Here is an 18,528-nt window from a genome sequence, read left to right on the forward strand (position 1 = left end):
GCGCCGCTTCCTGGCTCCCCACCCTGCGCCGGCGGCCGCCCTGGCCACGTCACCGCCCGGCCAAGAGTGCGTGGGCGGCGGCGCGCGGGTGCGATCGCGGAGCTGTGAGGCGCAGGCAGGGCTCTGGGACACCTAGAGACCGGGGCCGGAGACGTGGCAGCCGCCCTGCCCGCCAGAAAGTTTCCTAGAAGTTTGCTGGGCGCGGGCGCACGACTGACTGGCTGGACCATGAACGTGTTCCGAATCCTCGGCGACCTGAGCCACCTCCTGGCCATGATCTTGCTGCTGGGGAAGATCTGGAGGTCCAAGTGCTGCACGGGTGAGGGGCGCCGGGCAGGGAGGTGCGGGACCCCCTCTCTGGCCAACCTCATGCCCCTGCGTGCAGGGCAGGGCACTCCAGGTGTCTGCTCAGGGTGGGGACTCCGGCGTGGGGGTCCTTGAAACTTTGCAGAACTCCACTTCCAAAAACAATGTAAAGTTGTATAAAATCAGAGGAGGAGGACCCCTCGAGATGATGGGAGGAGGGTGGGTTTGTTCCTGCACAGACGCCCCCTCAGGTTGGCAGTGTCACTGCTGGTTGGAAGAGGGAGTTATAAGGGAGGTGACAACCCCTCCCTCCCACCAGTTACACCCATTGTTCCTTCCACCATCGACTGGGGGGAGAAGCAGATATGCACTCAGGAACGGCCCACGATTCTCAAGGTCTTCTCTTCTCTGCCCCTTCCCAGACCCCACCCCACCCCCCAAAGTGAGCCCTCGTCCCTCCCCTGCCTGCATGTGTGGCACTGGTGGCTGTGATGTGGCAGGAGGGCACCAGCCGGGCTCAGGCGGGTATGGAGCTGCCTCTAAACGGAAGCCGGGGAAGGCTGGAGGGGTCCCTGTTTGCATTCTGGCTGCCCTGCTGGAGGTTTGGAGAAGCTTTGAGGCTGGACTCGTGGTCGCCAAACAGATCCAGAGCCACGAAAGGCTGCCAGAGCCTCCTCCAGCCATCTTTGTCCACCGGCATCCTCGTGGTGCCCTCCCTGTGCCTGGCACTGGGTGTACAGAGGCAGGAGTGAGCTCAGGCTCCTCGTGGGGCTGAGGAGGCTGAGAGTGGGCCCCGAAGGCCCTGTGGAAGGAGCAGCTCCGTGCTGGTCCCGGAGGACGAGCAGGTGTCAATCCAGGAAGTGTGTGCTGTGGAGGGCTCCGGGGATGAAGAGGCATGGAGGTCACCAAGCACCGGGCATCCCCCGGGAAGGGTGGGCAGCCAGATTTTGGGTGGTCTGGAGGGAGATGAGTCCAGGAGGGAGGCTGGTCCAGATGTGAAAGGGCCTTTTCTGTCAGGCCAGGGAGTTGGGTCTGGGGAGCCCTTCATGGTTTGGAAGCTGGGAAGGGGCCTGGAAGGGGGCCTGAACAGGTTGCTTTGCAAGCTTTGAGAGAGAAGGCACAGACAGCAGGGGGAGGCCTGGCAGGGTGGGGGTTGGTGCAGACATGAGCAACAGTACGGTGTGGAGGGAGTGGTTCGAGGCCTGGAGGCCATTTGGGTTTGGGGTCTCTGGAGAGACAGGTACAGAGACAGTTCAGGTTCTTCCTCAGGGGAGGTGGCCAGGAATGCTGAGTGGGGGACCCGGAGCGGCAGGCCCTGGTGAGGGGAGAATCAGCTCCAACCTCTCCCTGCACTTTTGCAGAAGGCCCTGCACGGAGTGAGCAACCATGACCAAGAGGGGACACTGGTACCTGGCCGCTGTCTGCCAGACACTGCTGGGCACCTAGAATACAGCCCGGACAGCAGAGGCCCAGCCCTGGTGGAGCTGACTTTCTTTTATTTATTTTTTATTTTTATTTTTTAACAGAGTTTCGCTTTGTCCCTGAAGCTGAAGTACTGTGGCGTGATCTCGGCTCACTGCAACCTCCACCTCCCAGGTTCAAGCGATTCTCCTGCCTCAGCCTCCTGAGTAGCTGGGATTACAGGCACGCACCACCACGCCCGGCTAATTTTTGTATTTTTAGTAGAGACGGGGTTTCGCCATGTTGGCCAGGCTGGTCTTGAACTCCTGACCTCAGGTGATTCACCCACCTCGGCCTCCGAAAGTGCTGGGATTGTAGGCGTGGGCCACTGCGCCCACCTTTTTTTTTTTTTTTTTTGAGACAGAGTTTTATTCTATCCCCTAGGCTGGAGTGCAGTGGCGCAATCTCGGCTCACTGCAACCTCTGCCTCCCAGGTTCAAGCTATTCTCCTGCTTCAGCCTCCCGAGTAGCTGGGATTACAGACGCCCGCCATCACACTCAGCTAATTTTTGTATTTTTAGTAGAGACGGGGTTTCGCCATATTGGCCAGGCTGGTCTCGAACTCCTGGGCTCGAGTTACAGGTGTGAGCCACTATGCCCGGCCAAGTGGTGGACCTGACTTTCTAGTGGTAGGAAGCCATCAATAAACAATAGTCCTAGGAAACTGAGCAAATGACACGGTTTGTTAGAGGCCATAGTGAGTACTATGGGAACAGAAAAAGGGCAGCTGGGTGGGAGGGATGGGCCTGTGTGTGCACAGAGAGAAGTCAGAGGTGATAGAGGCAGGGCCTGGTGTGACCTCAACAGACCCAGCCCCAAAGGCCAGAGACTTGGGCTTCACTCTCACTCCTCCCCTTGACTCGCTGTGTGACCCTGGGCCTTTGTTTTCCCATTTGTCAAATGGGAGTGAGGGCTGCCCCTGGCAGTGGGGTCCACCTATGCTTAGTGGACCCCGGAGGGACTCTGGCCAGTCCAGGCTCACATTGTCCTCTGTGTCCCGAGTCTCCATGTGCAGCTTCCTGGTGGAAATGATTGTTTTCAAAAGTGTGAAAACTATTGTGCTCAAGATCACCGGGGGGCTGGGCACGGTGACTCACACCTGTAATCCCAGCACTTTGGGAGGCCAAGGCGGGTAGATCACATGAGGTCAGGCGTTCAAGACCAGCCTGGCGCGTGGCGAAACCCCGTCTCCACTAAAAATACAAAAAATTATCTGAGTATGGTGGCAGGTGCCTGTAATCCCAGCTACTCGTGAGGCTGAGGCAGGAGAATTGCTTGAACCTGGGAGGCAGAGGTTGCAGTGAGCTGAGATTGCACCATTGCACTCCAGCCTGGGCAGCAAGAGCGGAACTCTGTCTCAAACAAACAAACAAGCAAAACAAAACAGAAGATCACCAGGGTTCCCAAAGCGCTAAGGAAAATGTGAGTAAAACCCAGGGGACTGGCAGGCTGAGGATGAAGAGAAAAGAGGGGTAGGGGAAGGCCCAAACGGGTGACCAAGCGTCCCCCACCAGGGCTGCCTCCCAGGCAGTCCTACGTGGGGCTGAGGGCTTCTCTGTCAAAGTGTGTGAGGGCTCAGTGAGATGAACATCAGGCCATCCCAGAGCTGGCCTCAGGTCAGTATGGCCTCCCCCAGTGGGGTTCATTACCCACTGCCAGCCCCACTGTTGCCCTCACCCCGGCTAGTGCACGTGCGCGCGTGCTAGACCCCCCAGAGGGACCCAGGTTCTCACTGAGCACTGTGTATTCCTTAGCTCAGTCCTGCCACTCTGCATGAGGGGCCGTTTGACAGGTGAGGAATGTGAGACCGAGGCTCGCCCTAAAGCCAGCACATTCTCCAGAATGTTAGAGACTTCAGGGGTGTTCCCTCTTGCCCATTAAAAATGTTCCCCCAGGCTGGGTGCAGTGGCTTACCCATGTAATCCCAGCACTTTGGGAAGCTGAGGCAGGAGGATCACCTGAGCCCAGGAATTTGAGACCAGCTTGGGCAACATGGCAAAATCTTGTCTCTAGAAAAAATATAAAAATTAGCTGGGCATGGTAGCATGTGCCTGTAGTCCCAGCTACTCAGGAGGCTAAGGTAGGAGGGTCATCCCAGCCTGGGGAGGTTGAGGCTGCAGTGATCTGTGATTGTGTCACTGCACTCCAGCCTGGGTGACAGAGTGAGACCCTGCCTCACAAAAAAAGAAAAAAAAATGTTCTCCCACCCCAAATGTCTGGAACCAGAGGAATGGTTAGAGAAGGCACAGTTCAGGGGTACAGGGGAACCAGACCCTGAATCAGACAGCACAGTAGTTCCCCCTTATCCACGGAGGATATGTTCCAAGACTGCCAGTGGATGCCTGAAACCATGGGTTAAACCAAACCCTATATATATACTGTTTCTTCCATCTGATAACCAAGACTGCTGGCCGGGCACAGTGGCTCACACCTGTAATCCCAGCACTTTGGGAGGCCGAAGTGGGCAGATCACTTGAGGTCAGGAGTTCAAGACCAGCCTGGCTAACACGGTGAAAACCCATCTCTACTAAAAACACAAAAATTAGCCGGGCATGGTGGTGGGCGCCTGTAATCCCAGCTACCCGGGAGGCTGAGGCAGGAGAATGACTTGAACCCAGGAGGCAGACGTTGCAGTGAGTCGAGATCGCACCACTGCACTCCAGCCTGGGTGACAGAGTGAGACTCTGTCTCTAAAAATAAATAAATAAATAAATAAAAAGTGGCCAAAGGACACTAAGGAGCATGACAACAAAATGCAGCATGGATTCCGGGATGGAATCCAGGAATGGAAAAAGGGCAGCAGTGGGAAAACTGGTGAAATCAGAATAAAGCCTGGAGTTCAGTCAACAGTGCTCTACTGATGTTGATTTATTTGTTTTGATAAAGTACTGTCACTAAATACGATGTTTTTTGTTTTTTTTTAAAAAGACAGAGTTTTGCTCTTGTTGCCCAGGCTGGAGTGCAATGGCGCGATCTTGGCTCACTGCAACCTCCACCTCCTGGGTTCAAGCGATTCTCCTGCCTCAGCCTCCCAAGTAGCTGGGGTTACAGGCATGAGCCACCACACCTGGCTAATTTTGTATTTTTTAGTGGAGATGGTGTTTCTCCAAGTTGGTCAGGCTTGGTCTCAAACTCCCAACCTCAGGTGATCTGCCCGCCTCGGCCTCCCAAAGTGTTGGATTACAGGCATGAGCCACCGCCCCCGGCCCAAATACAATGTTAACACTAGATATAGCTGGATATGTGGGATTCTCTGTACTGTCTTTACAACTCTGTTGTAGTAAATCTAACATTCTTTCAAAATAAAAAGTTAAAAAAAGAAAGAGACCAAAGTGGGTCAAGAAACAGCATTTAGACTGGGCGCGGTGGCTCACGCCTATAATCCCAACACAGAGAATGAGGTAGGAGGATCACTTGGGCCCAGGAGTTTGAGACCAGGCTGGGCGACATAGTGAAACTCTGTCTCTACAATAATAATAATAATAATAATAATAATAATAATAATAAAATTAGCCAGTCTGATGGTTTGTGTCTGTAGTTGCCAGCTACTCGAGAGGCTGAGATAGGAGAATTGTTTGAGTCCAGGAGATCGAGGCTGCAGTGAGCTATGATTGCACCACTGCACCCCAGCCTGGGAGACAGAGTAAGACCCTTTCTCTAAAAAGAAAAAAATAAAAAAGAAAGAAACAGCATGGAGAGTATGAACCCTTTTTTGTCAACTCAGTGCATCCATGTGCATCATATGTGTACACATAGGTGTCATGTGTGTACATGTTCACGAAGATCTGGAAGGATGAACACTAGGGGTTTGGAATATTTTTAACTTTGCATCTTTGTATATTGTTTGATTTTTGTTTTGCAAAGAGTAAATATAGGTATAACTTTTGTAACTAGAAAAAAGGCTTTTTGGCTGGGCGTGGTGGGTCATGCCTGTAATCCCAGCACTTTGGGAGGCCAAGGCGGGCAGATCACTTGAAGTCAGAAGTTTGAGACCAGCCATGACCAACCTGGTGAAACTCCATCTCTACTAAAAATTCAAAAATTAGCCAGGCGTGGTGGCAGGCACCTGTAATCCCAGCTACTTCGGAGGCTGAGGCAGGAGAATCACTTGAACCCGGGAGGCAGAGGTTGTGGTGAGCCGAGATCACGCCACTGCACTCCAGCCTGGGCGACAGAGTGAGACTCCATCTCAAAAAAAGAAAAAAGGCTTTTTAAATCTTACAGTTTGAAAAATAAAATAGAATGCTCCCCTGGCCCTGAACCTTCCTCTGCCTGCTCTGGTCTCCCTGGTGAATCAACACCTTGTAAAGTCAGTGAGTTGCTCCTCCTAAGACTGAGCTTTGGGGACTGTCAGTGGAACTCTGGGGGTGGAGTGAAGAGAAGCCTCAACAACCCCCACCAAGCCCGACTCACACCACCCCCGACATCCTCTCCAGAGCAAGAGCCCAGGCAGGCACACGCAGGGGGACTGGGAACTCGGTGTTCGTGTCTTTATTTGGAGACTGGGAGACAGATTACAGTTTAATGAGAGGAACAACGACTCAAGCGATCCGATGGGAAGGGTGAGTTTCCTGGTCCTTAGGGAGCGACAGTGCCCTGGACAGGAGGTCTTTGAGTGGGAATGGACACTCTAGAGGCCTCCCCAGCTCCAGGCTGTGCGCCTCTTGAGGGTGGGCAGGCTTGGGAGTCTGTGTCCTCATTGTCTCCTGTCTACCCTTGGCCACAGGCATCTCTGGGAAGAGCCAGATCCTGTTTGCTCTCGTCTTCACCACCAGGTACCTGGACCTGTTCACCAACTTCATCTCCATCTACAACACAGTAATGAAGGTGAGGGGCTGGGTGTGATGGTTGGGGGAAGCCACCAAGCCCCCACAAACTGTGAGGTAGCCTGCTTGGAAACTCATTCTGTGGAGCCAGGCCGACCTGGGTTTGAATCCTGACTTTGCTGCTTAGTGGCTGCATGACCTCATCTTGGGCCTCTTTGTATATCAGTGTCCTCGTGCAAAAATGAGGACAGGGCTGGGCACTGTGGCTCATGCCTGTAATCCCAGCAATTTGGGAGGCCGAGTTGGGCGGACGGAGTGGTCTCCAATAACCATCCTGGCTAACAAGGTGAAACCCTGTCTCTACTAAAAATACAAAAAATTAGCCGGGCATGGTGGCTCATGCCTGCAGTCCCAGCTACTCAGGAGGCTGAGGCAGGAGAGTTGCTTGAACTTGGGAGGCGGAGGTTGCAGTGAGCCGAGATCGCGCCACTGCACTCCACCCTGGGTGACAGAGTGAGACTCTGTCTCAAAAAGAAAAAAAAAAAAAAAGACAATACCATTACTTAGCTCAGAGGGTTTGGTTGGGAACATTAAACGAGATAATAAATGTAAATGTAAAAAACCCTGCCATATATTAAACATTCAATAAAGGGTCACACCTGTAATCCCAGCACTTTGGGAGGCCGAGGCGAGAGGACCGCTTGAGCTCAGGAGTCTGAGACCAGCCTGGGCAATGCAGTGAGACTCCGCCTCTACATAAAATTTAAGAAATTTAGCTGGGCGTAGTGGTGCTCATCTGTGGTCCCAGCTACTCAGGAGGCTGAGGTGGGACAATCACCTGATCTTGGTAGATCAAGGCTGCAGTGAGCCACGATCATGCCACTGTACTCCAGTCTGGGCAACAGAGTGAGATCCTATCTCAAGAAAAAAAAATTATTTAGGTGATAGAGAAGGATTAGAGAGCTACTTCAGGGAGTGTGGTCAGGGCATCTTCAAAGAGATGACATGTAAGCTGACAGCTTAGTGACAACAAGGAACCAGCCATGTAAAGATCAAAGGACACAGCTTTTTTCTGTTTTTTTAAGACAGAGTCTCACTGTTTTCTGTTGCCCAGGCTGGAGTGCAGCAGCGCAATCTCAGCTCACTGCAGCCTCCACCTCCTGGTTTCAAGCCGGGAGCTTGCCTTGTGCCTCAGCCTCCCAAGTAGCTGGGACTACAGGCATGTGCCACCACGTCCAGCTAATTTTTGTATTTTTAGGAGAGACAGGGTTTCTCCATGTTGGCCAGGCTGGTCTCACGCTCCTGACCTCAAGTGGTCCACCCACCTCGACCTCCCAAAGTGCTGGGATTACGGGTGTGAGCCACCGTGCCCGCCAAGATGTAGATTTTAGTTGGACACATTATCTAATAGGAATCTTATTTCTTGTGCAGTGGTGCGATCATGGCTCACTGCCTCAACTTCCCGGGCTGAAGGGGTCCTCCCACCTCAGACTCCTGAGTAGCTGGGACTACAGGCACGCACCACCATGCCTGGCTAATTTTTTTGTATTTTTAATAGAGACAAGATTTCACCATGTTGCCCAGGCTGGTCTCAAACCCCTGGGCTCAAGTGATCTGCCTGTGTCAGTCTCCCAAAGTTCTGGAATTACCATGATCAGCTAGGAGTCCTTTTTTTTTTTTTTGAGACGGAGTCTCACTCTGTCGCCCAGGCTGGAGTGCAGTGGCGCAATCTCGGCTCACTGCAAGCTCCGCCTCCCGGGTTCACGCCATTCTCCTGCCTCAGCCTCCCGAGTAGCTGGGACTACAGGCGCCTGCCACTGCGCCCAGCTAAGTTTTGTATTTTTAGTAGAGACAGGGTTTCACCTTATTAGCCAGGATGGTCTCGATCTCCTGACCTTGTTATCTGCCCGCCTCGGCCTCCCGAAGTGCTGGGATTACAGGCGTGAGCCATTGCGCCCAGCCAGGAGTCTTCTTTTTTGTTGTTGTTGAAATGGAGTCTTGCACTGTGGCTCAGGCTGGGGTGCAGTGGTGCAATCTTGGCTCACTGCAACCTCTGCCTCCTGGATTCAAGCAATTCTACCACCTCAGCCTCCAGAGTAGCTGGGATTACAGGCGCCCACCACCACGCCCGGCTACTTTTTGTATTTTTTGATAGAGACGGGGTTTCACTATGTTGGCCAGGCTGGTCTCAAACTCCTGACCTCGTGATCTGCCCACCTTGGCCCCCCAAAGTGTTGGAATTACAGGCGTGAGCCACCGCACCTGGCCCTTTTTTTTTTTTTTTTTTTTTGAGACAGAGTGGAGTGCAGTGGCACGATCTTGGCTCACTGCAGCCTCTGCCTCCCGGGTTCAAGTTATTTATTTATTTATTGTTTAGACAGAATCTAGCTCTGTCGCCCAGGCTGGAGTGCAGTGGCACGATCTCGGCTCATTGCAACCTCCACCTCCCAAGTTCAAGCGATTCTCCTGCCTCAGCCTCCCGAGTAGCTGGGATTACAGATGTGTGCCACCATGCCTGGCTAACTTTTTTTTTTTTGTATTTTTAATAAAGACGGGGTTTCACCATGTTAGCCAGGATGGTCTCCTGACCTCGTGATCTGCCCACCTCGGCCTCCCAAAGTGTTGGGATTACAGGCATTAGCCACCATGCCCAGTCTTTTTTATTTTGAGACAGTCTCCCTCTGTTGCCCAGGCTGGAGTGCAGTGGCGTGATCTCGGCTCATTGCAACCTCCGCCTCCCAGGTTCAAGCGAATTCTCCTGCCTCAGCCTCCTGAGTAGCTGGGATTACAGGTGCGCACCACCATGCCTGGCTAATTTTTGTATTTTTAGTAGAGACGGGGTTTCACTATGTTGGCCGGGCTGGTCTCGAACTCCTGACCTCGTGATCCACCCTCCTCGGCCTCCCAAAGTGCTGGGATTACAGGCGAGAGCCACCGTGCCTGGCCTAGGAATCTTATTTCTAAGGAAGAAGGGTTCCATGGGGGAATTCTATCTTGCAGGGCTATTGAGAAGATCACATGAGATAACATACAGCACCTAGAAAATATTTAACTAAAGTGAGTTGTCCTTTTCTTCCATATCAGAGACATCCCTTTGGGATTTCAGGCATGTTGTTACTAGTTGGTAGAGTGGAGGTTGCTGTTACTTGTGAGGTGTTGAACTCATTCAGATTTAGTGAATGTGAATCTGAGGACTGGAAATCACCATCTACTTAAGTTCACACATGTATCAAACATCACCTGCTAGTTCATTTCTCAGCCCAAGTCAGCCTTGGGCATTCCTGGCAGAGACAGCAGACTCAGCCCTTGCCATGGCTGAATGAGGTCTAGGAAGCTCAAAGAGGCTAGTTTCTACATTTATGAAATGAAAAAGTGACCACCTCATTCACTCATTCCAGCATTTGTTTTATGCCAGGGACTGAGTTAGGAGCTGGGGATTAGGAGGTGGACCTTGCCATGGAGTCCTCTCTTAGAGGGGAGATGGACTTGTACCTAGACATTTACAGAGCATGTGATCACGGGCTAAAATGAATATGTTCACATGGAGCTATGGCGACAGAATGTGTGCCTCATTGTAGTGAAAAAAAGACTGCTTCGAGGAAATAACTCCAAATAGGAGTACAAATAGGAGTGCTCTAGGCCAGTGTGGTCCTGCTCAGGCAGTATCAGTGTCACTTGGGAAACTTGTTAGAAATACAGACTTTTAAGGCCGGGCGCGGTGGCTCATGCCTATAATCCCAGCACTTTGGGAGGCCGAGGCGGGCGGATCACCTGAGGTGAGGAGTTGGAGACAAGCCTGACCAACATGGTGAAACTAGAAATACAAAAATTAGCCGGGCATGGTGGTGCACGCCTGTAATCCCAGCTACTCAGGAGGCTGAGGCAGGAGAATCACTTGAATCCAGGAGGCGGAGGTAGCAGTGAGCCAAGATTGCACCACTGCACTCCAGCCTGGGCGACAGAGCGAGACTCCATCTCAAAAAAAAAAAAAAGGAAGAACAAACTCTCAGGCCCATCCAGACCTATGAAATCAAAAGCTCTTGGGGCAAGGGAAGAGACAGCATCTGTGTTTTTTTTTTTTTTTTTTTTTTGAGACAAAGTCTCACTCTTATCCCCCAGGCTGGAGTACAATGGCGTGATCTCGGCTCACTGTAACCTCTGCCTCCCGGGTTCAAGTGATTCTCCTGCCTCAGCCTCCCAGCTAGCTGGGATTACAGGCGCCCGCCATCATGCCTGGCTAGTTTTTTTATTTTTAGTAGAAACGAGGTTTCACCATGTTGGCCAGGCTGGTCTCAAACTCTTGACCTCAGGTGATCTGCCCACCTTGGCCTCCCAAGGTGCTGGGATTACAGGCGTGAGCCTCCACACCCAGGCAGCATCTGTGTTTTGATGCACACTCATTTGAGAAGTGCTGGCCTGGAAGGTTGGAGGGCATATCAAAATGAAATCATTATATGCCAGAGGACAGCTACTGTGATTAGGAGAGCTTTTCTGAAGGAGCAATGGTCAGTTAATTCAAGGGATGTTAGCAGGTCATAAGTAGTCCCAGCTTCTAGGGAGGCTGAAGCAGGAGGATCACTCGACCCCAGGGTTTGAGGCCAGACTGGGCAACATTTAAAAAAAAAAAGGCTAGTCCTTGTGGAAGAATGCTCAGAAGTCACTGATGCATATCCAGGAAATTGTTTTAAAATTGTTTCAAGAGCCCTGGAATGCCTCTGGTAAATCCCCTGAAATAGACCAATCCTGTTTCACCTAATGCTCCACAAATGAAGGGGACGACAAGGGCACCTTTGACTGTTCATGGCAGCACTGTCAGTCCCAGTATAGAAGCATGGAGTTATTTAATGAAAGGGTCATTGATTTCAAATTCTAGGCAACTGGACCCAAGATAAACTGCAAACATATTTAACCTCTTCATGTTACATTATGGCAGAACACTGACCCTTAGGTTTGGTAGGCTAGGAGCGTAGTAAATAGGCTGGGAAATGACTTCATAGATTCGACTCCCATGTCTCTCTCCCTTTTTAGGTGGTTTTTCTCCTCTGTGCCTATGTTACAGTGTACATGATATATGGGAAATTCCGTAAAACTTTTGACAGTGAGAATGACACATTCCGCCTGGAGTTTCTTCTGGTCCCAGTCATTGGCCTTTCCTTCCTTGAAAACTACAGTTTCACTCTGCTGGAGGTAAGGGAATGGACTGAGTACCAGTTCTCAAAGGGAAATATGCTCCCCGCATCCTTCCCTCCAGACCCTGGGCTTGCCTTCTGCTTACAACTGTGACCATTACTCATGTATCCTTCAGTTATAAGTTGAGAAGAAATTGACAAGCTATTTACAATGCTTTAGTTGGAAATGAGCACATCTCAATAGTCATGATGCCCATAAACCAAGCAGGCATCACAGCCCTACTTCTGGCTGTTGAGACGTTCTGTTCAACAGATGATTAGCAGATCCCTATATCCCTGTAGCACAGTCCAGGCCCAGAAATTTCAACTCAGTAAGTAAGTTTGGACTGTGGCCCATGAATCTGCAGGCAACAAGCATCATGGGAGATTCTGACGCTGGTGTTTATGGACATGACTAATTTTTTATTATTTTTTTGAGACGGAGTCTCACTCTGTTGCCCAGGCTGGAGTGCAGTGGCAGGATCTCAGCTCACTGCAACCTCTGCCTCCTGGGTTCAGGTGATTCTCCTGTCTCAGCTTCCCAAGTAACTGGGATTATAGGCACGAGCCACCACACTCAGCTAATTTTTGTATTTTTAGTTGAGACGGGGTTTCACCATGTTGGCCAGGCTGGTCTCCAACTCCTGACCTCAAGTGATCCACCCACCTCGGCCTCCCAAAGTTCTCGGATTATAGGTGTGAGCCTGGCAACATGACTAGATTTTAAGAAACTGTGGCTTCAATTATGATTTTATACTATGAAACTATCATTTAAGTTATTTTTGGCCGGGCACGGTGGCTCACGAGGTCAGGAGATCGAGACCATCCTGGCTAACAAACACAGTGAAACCCTGTCTCTACTGAAAAATAGAAGAAAAAAAATTAGCCGAGCGTGGTGGCAGGCGCCTGTAGTCTCAGCTACTCGGGAGGCTGAGACAGGAGAATGGAGTGAACCCAGGAGGTGGAGCTTGCAGTGAGCCGAGATCGCACCACTGCACTCCAGCCTGGGAGACAGAGTGAGACTCCATCTCAAAAAAAAAAAAAAAAAAAAAAAAAAAGTTATTTTTGGCTGGGTGTAGTGGCACATGCCTGTATGTAGTCCCAGCTACTAAGGAAGGTGAGATGGAAAGATCACTTGAGCCCAGGAGTTTGAGGCTGCAGCAAGCTATGATCATGCCACTGCACTCCAGCCTGGGTGACAACAGCAAGACCCTATCTTAAAAAAAAAAAATTAAAAGTAGTTTTCTATATAAATGCTCACGCTACACTGTGAAAAAAGCAGTGTACTGTATAATCTTTCAAAAATTAGAAAAAAAAACCCTTATATTTACCTAGAGATGGTAGGTTAAACTGATTAAAATATTATAATTTTTATTGAGAACTTTTTTTCCTCCTTACTGTACCTTCTCCAGCAAGCTATTGTTTTAGTAATTATGTTATTTTAAGATGGGCCTCTTCTTGGTCTTGCTCAGTCTCTGGTTGCTTTCTCTTTGGCTCAGATCCTCTGGACTTTCTCTATCTACCTGGAATCAGTGGCTATTCTGCCCCAGCTCTTCATGATCAGCAAGACTGGAGAGGCTGAGACCATAACTACTCACTACCTGTTCTTTCTGGGTCTGTACCGGGCACTCTACCTGGCTAACTGGATCAGGCGGTACCAGACTGAGAATTTCTATGACCAAATTGCAGTGGTGTCTGGAGTAGTACAAACCATCTTCTACTGTGACTTCTTCTACTTGTATGTGACCAAAGGTATGTCCTGGGATGACAGCAATGCTGACACTGGCCTAAGGAGTTACTCATCCATTTAATAAGTATTCCAGCAGATACAGATGTGAACAGTCAAGTCTCTGCCATCCACAGTGCTTGTGTTCTAATGCAAGAAGACAAATATTTTCAATAAAGAAACAAATGCCATAAAAACATGCAGGCCAATAGGTTATGTGTACTATGCAAGACAGCTGTGAGATGACATTTGACAGAATACTTGGTTAGTAGTGAAAAACATTCCAGAACTTATTACAAGCCCCAAGGAAACAACCAGCTTGGTGCAATGGACAAAAAGCCTAGTGGGGTCAAAATCTATAAACCTGGAGATAAGTCAACCAAGACCAGTTCACATAGGGCAGGGGTGTCCAACCTTTTGGCTGCCCTGGCCCACACTGGAAGAATTGTCGTGGGCCACACATAAAATACACTGATAGCTTATGAGCAAAAACAAACAAAAAGACACTTCATATGTTTTAAGAAAGTTTACAAATTCGTGTTGGGCCACAAAGCCATCCTGAGCCGCGGGTTGGACAAGCTTGACCTAGCGCCTCGTAGGCCAGGGTAAGGGGCTTGCATTACATTCTGATTGCCAAGGGCAGGTATTGGGTCATTAAAAAACCCAATCCACTAGCTGCTATGTAGGGTAGAAAGCAGTCCAAGTACAGTGACTAGCTATGGGGCAGTTGCAGTTGATCAGGAAAAAGGCTCTAGAGGTAGAAAGAGATGTGGACACAAGTTCTAGGACTTGAGAAGGTCTGCTGATTTGATTGTATGAGATGTACAACAGACAATTTGAGGCCAATCGCTAAGTTTACAGCTGGGGGGAAGGGTGCCAGTAACCAAGTCGGGGATCAGTAGGTCCATAGTCAACCGGAGATGAAAACTCCCCCTTTGCTTTAACAATCGAACATATACTGTGAGCCGGCCATTAAGAGATGATACCAAGATTATGCATCAAGTTATAAAGCAGTCCTTTCATCAGATGGTAAATTCTTATTTCATCTCCATTTTCTTCCAGTCCTTAAGGGAAAGAAGTTAAGTCTTCCAATGCCAATCTGAGGACCTTCAGAGACAGTCTACGCCTTAACAAGCACATGAAGCAAACTATTTAGAATGTTCTCTTTGGCAACTTATCCATAATTTGGGATCAAATGTTAAAACCAGAAAAGTGCTTAGTGTGGATTTCAGCAAAACCTGATCGTCCCACCGAGAAGACCTTCTCATCAATAGATCGCCCTTAAAGACCCATTGTAAGGTCATAAAAAACCTCGGCCAACTGCACAAAGATGGTGCCTCACTGCAACAAGAAACCTTAAGGTGTCTTACCGACGAAATAAAAAAAATAAATGATTGTTCTCCAAGGCCCGAGGGCAAGACTCATGATGAGCAAGTCAACCCCAATCTGGAACAATGTCCCTCCTCTTAAGAATGTCCCAACTAAAGACCAGTTAAAATATTAGGGTACATTCTTGTGAATTTCCACTTTCCAGGTAGATGACCAAATTTAGGTGGTCAAGATATAAAGGTGACAGCTAGTTTTAAGTGTGAAACTTATTTCACTTTCACACTGCCTTCAGGCCAGAAGCAAACCAAATTTACCAGGTTTGGCTGGAGGAGTTTTGTGACTCATCTTTTACTGGTTTGAAATTTTTTCAAACCAGTGGCTGATACCTGCCTTGTACTTAGTACCTTAATACCAATAACCTAATGGTACTTAGGCAAGTACCATTTGCACAATCACTGTTTTACTTATGAGCAGATAGAGATATATCCAAACCCTTACCTACTAGGTATCCTGCTAGGGTTTTCAATTCCAATTCTTGTATTAAGTTTTTTCCTTTCAGTTTTAGGTGCAAAAGTAATCAGTCAATCCAATATCCCCCATCTCTGTCTTGAAACAAAAACTTTTAAGACGTCTACGTTGAATTATTCAGAGAATTAAGCAATAAAAGCTCACACCTTATTGTCAACAGTGTTTTTATTTATACCTACAAAAAGAAAACAAGATGGTATCAAAAGGACAATTTACAAACTAAGAATAGTAACATAGCTTTCAGCATCCTGTGCCTGAACATCACACATCTACAAGTCTTTCAAGTCTTAATGCAACAGGAATGTGTCTGGAGACCAGCAAGAACATGAATAGAGAGCACTGATCCCAAGCAAAAGCCACTAACCTTTTAGATGAGAAGTCCACACAACGAATTGTTAGGGAGGATTGGGGAGAAGCAGCCCATTGCTTAATACATTGAAACCCTTTCCCTAAGTTGAGTTTCAACCATGAATGCAGTAACTAGCATAAAATGATTCTTCTGCTCATGTTCTGAAGCCAACAGCAGAACCTGAATTATAAGTGACAGACATGGAGGCAGAAGAATTAAACTCTGCTAGACTTCAGCTGTGCTCAGGCCATAATAGTTTCTGAGGTTTGGAATTTACTGTTATTTTATGATTACAATGTCCCAGGTGGAAAAAGGGAAGCAAGCAATCCAAATAACCACTTGCTTGCCCAGAGACCTTTCCCTCAAACATGCTTTCAAGAGCTGCGAGAGAGTAGGGCATCCCTTGTGGTGGTACCTCTATGTTTAAAGAAAGAAGAAAAAAACCCAGAATTTGGTTGTAGAAAACAATGCCCACAACAGACTGGCCAGTGCTTAGACAAATTTGGGGTTGGGGGGAACACTTTGGTTTGAAAGCACAGAGCAGTTTGCCATGTTTCTTCTGTGCCTACCATCCTCCCTTGGCCTCAACTTCTGTAAGATGGGGGGGACAAAAAGAGAAGTAAAGTTAAGAAGAAAGTGGAAAATTAAAAAAAAAGATGTCAAAGTTTTTACATGCATATATTTCAGCTTATGCTGAAGACCTACCTGTATGTTGCACATTGAATCATACTTTCAGAACCCCTCAGAAACCATCCCTCTCTCCCTAAAGAATTTTAAAAGGAAAACAAAACCTCGAGTATAGATCTTACAGATCAGCAAGCATTCAGGCCTTAGCCAAAGAATGCAGTGGAGCCTTCCCCCTTCAACTGCATTGTGAATGAATACCAATTAACAGCATAAAAATTAATAGTCCCATATCAGATCTGGAAGGGGTTTCTGGGGCTGTCTGATGTCCCTATCCTGTTGTAGTGAACACAATAGCAGAACATTCTTTCTGGGTCCATCTGCTATGAAGTCTTGGTAAAACAGCATTACTATGAAGAGGATGAACTCACCTACCTTCAGATGGAGGAAAAGTGAAAAGGACTTAGGCTTTAGTCCTCCATGACTTTTCTTAAGCACTACCTACCTGTAATAAGCTGAGTGCAAAAGGATGCCGAAGAAAATCTGCACCCAGAAGCTGTTAGAAAGCACTGCAGAGAACAGGGTATGAAGAAAATAAAGAGTTCTTAATAAACCCTTAAGATTCTTTGTTCAAGGTAACTTTGCCAAAAGGGCAGAGTAGGTGGCAAAGAGTTGCTTTTATTCTAGCTCTACACTGCATTTGAAAAGAAAATTTGCCCATTTTGAATATATTGTTTATAATTAAATGTGCTTTTTACACTGCAGGTCAATATAAAAACTGGTTAGTAAATTTCCAGTGAGCATTTATGTTCATTTGCTCACAGCAGCTGTCTGGATGGAAAATTAATTTCACAGATGGTCCCCAGTTAAACTGGGAAGAAATATAGGCAGCTTCCACCCAGATGCTGAGATGCTACAGTTTAACCACTACAATAAACACTTGTGGTTTTTAATTTAAAGGATACACAAAACTCAGCAATTCAACTTCTAGCCTGACACTAAAATGGTTATTTTTCAGTAACGGGGGGAGAAGTGGGGAGGCAGAGTGTGAAGGGAAATAAAACCAATTAGTAATTTTTAACTGTCAAATGCACTCCAGCAATCAGTCAAAACAGGCCCGAGGAAACCTGTTCCAACTTAAGAAACATTTAAAAGCACAAAAGAAAATGTGCAGGGCAGTCCCTCTTTGTTTTCTAACCCAGTAATGAGAAATTTAAAGCACAGATGCCATCTTCCTCTGCAAAACAATTCAGCCCTCCCCCTCCCTCCCTCCCCCCCCCACCAACTCAGAAAAACAAAAGATGGGGCTCCCACAAAAGGGCCTAATACCTTACTCTTTTAGATGAAAAATAGCTCAAATATCTTCAACATGCAAGAAGTTGGGGGAAGAAATTAATCTCTTCCAGTCGGCTATATATATATATATATATATATTTTTTTTTTTTTACAAAATGTTATTACAGACTGGATCATTTTGGTGGGCAGAAGAAACCTGGCAGTGAATTCTAACTAATCTGCATGAAAAGACAAATCACGATGGTTGGGGGGAAAAATTTAAAAAAAAAGAAAAAAAAAAAGAAAAAAGGAAAAAAAAAGAAAAGGGGAAGAGGAAAAAAAAAGGAAAGACAGTGTTCCTTAAAATGTAATTAAGTCTGCTGGAGTCACTACCACTTGAGTGGTTTCATTTACGTGAAGGAGGAGGAGGGGGAGGAGGAGGAGGGTATTGGTAGGCAGTCTGCCCCATGTAACCTATCATATTGGTAGCTCCCGGAGGCTGTGCAAACTGTTGTGACATCAGTGGCTGTGGCTGCTGCCCAGACCGGCCTATCCCACTAAACTGCTGGCTAGAGCTCTGTGAACTTCTCCCAGTTGAGGTGGTGCTACTAGCTCCGTAAGTGCCAGCACCATATTCTTGAGCTGTATAGCTACTGGTGCCATACGCAGCTGCCCCATAGGTGCCTTGACCATAGGTGTATTGGCCTGCTTGTGCTCCAAAGGCAGAATTTGGACTTCCATAGCCACTGCCATTAGCATAACCAGCTCTATCGGTTTCACTACGATCCCGATAGCTTGCAGAGTCTCTCCGGCCACCATCCTTGACTCCTCGAAGCCTTCGGTCACACTCATCCTGATACATCAGATTGGGATTGTTGGCTGAAGAAGTGGTCCGGTAACGAGAACGACCACCTAATGGGAAGATACAAGAAGATTTTTAACGGCAGATATATGACCTAAACATAACAATGTAAAAATTCTATTGGGTACAAAAGT

General features: G+C 48.1%; 2 protein-coding genes across 5 annotated transcripts in view; one reads left to right on the plus strand and one right to left on the minus strand.

The window, feature by feature from the left end:
• KDELR3 (KDEL endoplasmic reticulum protein retention receptor 3) lies at positions 1 to 15,441 on the plus strand. 2 transcript variants are annotated; one of them, XM_001163595.8, is made up of 5 exons: positions 1 to 319; positions 6,494 to 6,594; positions 11,562 to 11,720; positions 13,201 to 13,453; positions 14,490 to 15,441. In XM_001163595.8, exons 1-5 carry the CDS (start codon positions 229 to 231, stop codon positions 14,528 to 14,530), a joined length of 645 nt encoding a protein of 214 aa, XP_001163595.1. In that variant the 5' UTR covers positions 1 to 228; the 3' UTR covers positions 14,531 to 15,441. The 2 variants fall into 2 exon arrangements, with proteins under 2 accessions (XP_001163595.1, XP_009436675.1); XM_009438400.5 differs by lacking the exon at positions 14,490 to 15,441 and having other exon boundaries at positions 38 to 319; positions 13,201 to 13,600.
• Positions 15,432 to 18,528, minus strand: part of DDX17 (DEAD-box helicase 17) — a 24,190-nt gene continuing 21,093 nt past the window's right edge. For 2 of the 3 annotated variants that reach the window (XM_016938729.3, XM_009438315.4), the window contains exon 13: positions 15,432 to 18,444. In XM_016938729.3, coding sequence (XP_016794218.1) covers positions 17,939 to 18,444 — 506 coding nt within the window. In that variant the 3' untranslated portion in view covers positions 15,432 to 17,938. 3 annotated transcript variants of the gene reach the window in all.

Source organism: Pan troglodytes, chromosome 23 (assembly GCF_028858775.2).
Source record: "Pan troglodytes isolate AG18354 chromosome 23, NHGRI_mPanTro3-v2.0_pri, whole genome shotgun sequence".
NCBI lineage: Eukaryota > Metazoa > Chordata > Mammalia > Primates > Hominidae > Pan > Pan troglodytes.